This window comes from Pseudozyma flocculosa (genome assembly GCF_000417875.1).
Source record: "Pseudozyma flocculosa PF-1 unplaced genomic scaffold scaffold00009, whole genome shotgun sequence".
NCBI lineage: Eukaryota > Fungi > Basidiomycota > Ustilaginomycetes > Ustilaginales > Ustilaginaceae > Pseudozyma > Pseudozyma flocculosa.
The window spans coordinates 631,102-634,691 of NW_006920877.1; the positions used below are offsets into that span (position 1 = coordinate 631,102).

At 66.7% G+C, this 3,590-nt stretch overlaps 2 protein-coding genes across 2 annotated transcripts; both read left to right on the forward strand.

The window, feature by feature from the left end:
* Positions 1-460: 460 nt before the first annotated feature.
* Positions 461-1,984, forward strand: PFL1_03160 (uncharacterized protein; the record flags this gene model as incomplete). The annotated part of the gene is made up of 4 exons (XM_007880676.1): positions 461-665; positions 779-930; positions 1,025-1,117; positions 1,244-1,984. The coding sequence occupies 4 exons, from the start codon at positions 461-463 to the stop codon at positions 1,982-1,984; spliced, it is 1,191 nt and encodes a 396-aa protein (XP_007878867.1).
* Positions 1,985-2,630: 646 nt separating this feature from the next.
* On the forward strand, positions 2,631-3,566 carry PFL1_03161 (uncharacterized protein; the record flags this gene model as incomplete). The annotated part of the gene is made up of 1 exon (XM_007880677.1): positions 2,631-3,566. The coding sequence occupies one exon, from the start codon at positions 2,631-2,633 to the stop codon at positions 3,564-3,566; it is 936 nt and encodes a 311-aa protein (XP_007878868.1).
* Between the last annotated feature and the right edge of the window lie 24 nt (positions 3,567-3,590).

Below are 3,590 nucleotides of genomic sequence, written 5' to 3' on the forward strand. Positions count from 1 at the left end.
CGGGGCCCGCCCGCCCGTCCGCTGGTGCCTGCGCTCTGCTGGCCACGCCGGCCACCAGTCGCCGGGGGAAGGTCAGGCCAGCGGGCCAGGGTGAGGCCAGGCCTGGCCAGGCGGGGACCCCCGCTGGGTTCTTCGAAAGTCACACACGCACGCAGCTGGCCCCCCCTCTCCGCTCATCATCGCCACGACCACCTTCAACGCCAACACCGCCACCGCCACCGCCACCGCCACACTCCTGTTCCTCGCCACAATCTTTTGCACACCCCTACAAGCAAAAACGCCATCTGCTTGCGCAAGACAACCCCGTAGACGACCTTCCCCCCACATCGATAGAGGTATCAGCAAAGCGCAACCCGACCTCGCCTGATACACGGACCAGCAGGACCAGTCAGCCCGCACTCCAAGAGCCTCGATTTTAGCCTGGCCCCCAGTCACAACCCCCACTCGACCGGCCGCCGAAATGTCCTACGGCAGGCCCGCCCAGTCCAAGGCGCAGAACGATGCCAACGCCCGCATCCTGAGGACGCTCGTCAAGCACCCGGACAACAAGGTCTGCGCCGACTGCAAGCGCAACGACCCGCGCTGGGCCTCGTGGAACATCGGCTGCTTCCTCTGCATCCGATGCTCGGGCATCCACCGATCCATGGGCACCCACATCAGCAAAGGTACGCACCCACCCTGCCCCGCTCCCCAGGCCCGCCCGCCACAATTCCTCGGATGCGCCTCGTACTGACTGCCTCGCTCTTCCTCCCCGGCATCCTGCGATGCGGCACTGCAGTCAAGTCGATAGACCTCGACATCTGGACGCCCGAGCAGATGGACTCGATGCAAAAGTGGGGAAACAAGAGATGCAACCTCTACTGGGAGGCGCACCTCAAGAGCGGCCACGCCCCTCCGGAGCACAAGGTCGAGAGCTTTATCCGCAGCAAGGTACGTCGCTCGCGACTCTCTTGTGACCTGCTCTGGAAAATGCTTCATGCTGACACCCGATGGCTGCCCTCTCTCAATGACCACGGTCGAACAGTACGAGTCACGACGCTGGGCCAAGGACGGTCCGCCTCCCTCGGATCCTTCCACCCTAGACCCGGACTCGGCCCCCGCTGCGGCACCTCCTCCGGTGAGTTTGCAGCAAGCCTTCCGAGCTGATGCAGATCCTTCTCCGCTCGCCCCAGAGCCCTTTCGCTGACCTGGACGCTACGTCCGCTGTTGCTCTCCTGTTCTTCCGCCTGTCTACTGCGCTCAGGCCCCGGCTGCCGCCTCGAGCCGTCAGCCCGCAGCTGGGCCTGCACCGGCACGCTCCAACCCGATCGACCTGCTCTCGGAGGCGACACCAGACCCTCCGGCCGTCTCTGGTGGCAAGTCGAACCTGCTGGACGACGTTCCGAACGCCACCAGCTCTCGATCCGGAGCGCAGCCCGCCGCAAAGCAAGCTGCCCCGCCCGCAGCTGCGCCCAAAGCCTCTGGCGGCGGCGGCGGCATCTTCGACCTGGATTGGCACGAGCCTGCAGGAGCCACGTCGGCCACGAGTCCGAGCTCGCCGGGCGTCGGCGCTGGCGGTGCTCCGCGCGCCAAGAACGACATCATGAGCCTGTTCGCGGCCAAGCCCGCTGCGCCTCCTGCGATGCCCGCCAGCAACAGCGGCTCTGGTGGCTTTGGTGACTTTGGCTCGTTTGCCAGCCCGACTTCTCCGCAGGCAACGACGACGGCGGCGGCGGCAAGCAACACGGCGAGTGCGGGCTTTGGCGGGCTGAGCTCTGGCTTCGCCGGCCTGGATCTCAACTCGAACGGGGCGGCTGCCGCTGCGAGCCCCTGGGCTCAGCCGGCCCCTGCTACGACGTCGAGCTCGTCTGCAGGCGGGGGCAACGGCCTGTTCGACACGCAGGACGTCTGGGGGTCGAGCGGCAACGGCACGTCGACGCAGCAGAGCAAGCCTGCGCCGCCAAAGAACGACGCGTTCGCCGATATCTGGGGCGACTTCAAGTGATGTTCTCTGAGCCTCGTGAGAGGCGCCTCCGCCAGAGAGAGAGAGAGAGAGAGGGACAGGGAGCGAGCCTGAAAGGGAGTCGTACGACCAGCCGACGCGGCCATGTAGATCTTGCCTTCGGATTCGAGTCTGATCGGTTCTGATGCATTGGAGAGAATCAAAGCCTGAGCCCAGATTGAGCTCGGCGAGGTGCCGCGAGGGCTGTCCGCAGGGCTGCTGCCATCGAGGGCAACGACGTTTGTGGGCCGCGAGGAGGATGCCAGCATGCTGACCTCGACCTCGGCTCCGAGTTCGTCGGCGCCAGGCTGCGCGTGCCTGGCCTGGCCTGCCTCCTGGCCTGCCTGCCTGGCCCGCCCGCTGTGCCGCGAATAATCTCCACAAGCCCACGCCTCGCGCTCGGCTGGCTGACCGGCCGACCTTCGCAGCTCAACCTGGCATCCTTCTTCCTCTTCCCTCTTCGCCTCTTCATCCTCAACCACCACGCGCCAGCCTTGCTTTCTAGGCTATCCCTCCTCCTCTTGCTGCTATCACCTACGCCTCGTCTCCATCAGCCCTATCGATCGCATCTAACGCCAACGACCTGGCCATCACCGCTTCCTCACAAACTGCTTCCTAGCCTTACCATCTCTGCGGGACCAGCCTCGCCATGGCGTCCGAGCAGCAGCAGCAGCAGCAGCCTCAGCAGCAGCTGGACGCGCTTCAGTTGGTCCTCTCAGCCGTTCGATCTAGCCCATCCGATCCCCTAGCACCCTTCACTCTCCTCGATGCCGCCGGATCGCGGGTAGACGCCGTCACACAGGCCGAGACCGTCCAGATCGCCTCTCCGTCATCTGCGGAGCCCATCCGCCTCAGCAAGACGCAACCGACGCGACTCGCACGCTCCAAAGAGACGCTCGCATCCCGCCTCTCTGCTGGCTCCGCGCCGTCCTCGCCAGACGCCGAGCCCGATCTCTTCTTCAGCGTCGAGGCGCTCCTCCTGGCGCTCCAGCTGCGCGACGAGAGGGCCGGCGCCTACCTCGCACAAGCCGCCTCTGCCCGCGTCGCATCCATCCCTGCTCTCGACCGAAATGGCATCCTCGACTTCCTTCTCGGCAAGCGGTCCGAATGGCCCGGCGTGCTGCCACCTGGTGGTGCTGCTGCCATCGACGCGGCTGGCACAGCGGGCGGGGACGCTGGAGCGGCCGGGGCAGCTGGACAGGCGCCAGGCCAGACTGCATCGGCCGGCGTCAAGCGGGCGTATGTCCCCGATCGGGCCGACATCGACTTCGTCAAGCGGCTCAGGAGCACCTACGAGGTGGTGCTCAGGACGCGCAACGACGCGCTTCGAGGCAACGCCGCCAGCCAGAACGGCGGCGCCGCCGTCAGCCGCATCGGCAGCACCAAGAACACCGACTTCTCCGCGTTCCGCAAGGAGTTTGCCGCCAAGCTCGACGCGGCCCGAAAGGCGGGCGGCAGCGCCGGGCGGGGCGGGCCGGGGTCGTCGGCGTCGTCGAGGCTGCCCGTGCCGTCGGGCGTCGTCGGGCGGCCGACGGCGGAGGCGGCGAGCGGCGCGGCAGGAGTCCACTCATTGTTCACTTCCTAACCTACGCCCACCGTCGCGTGCTCA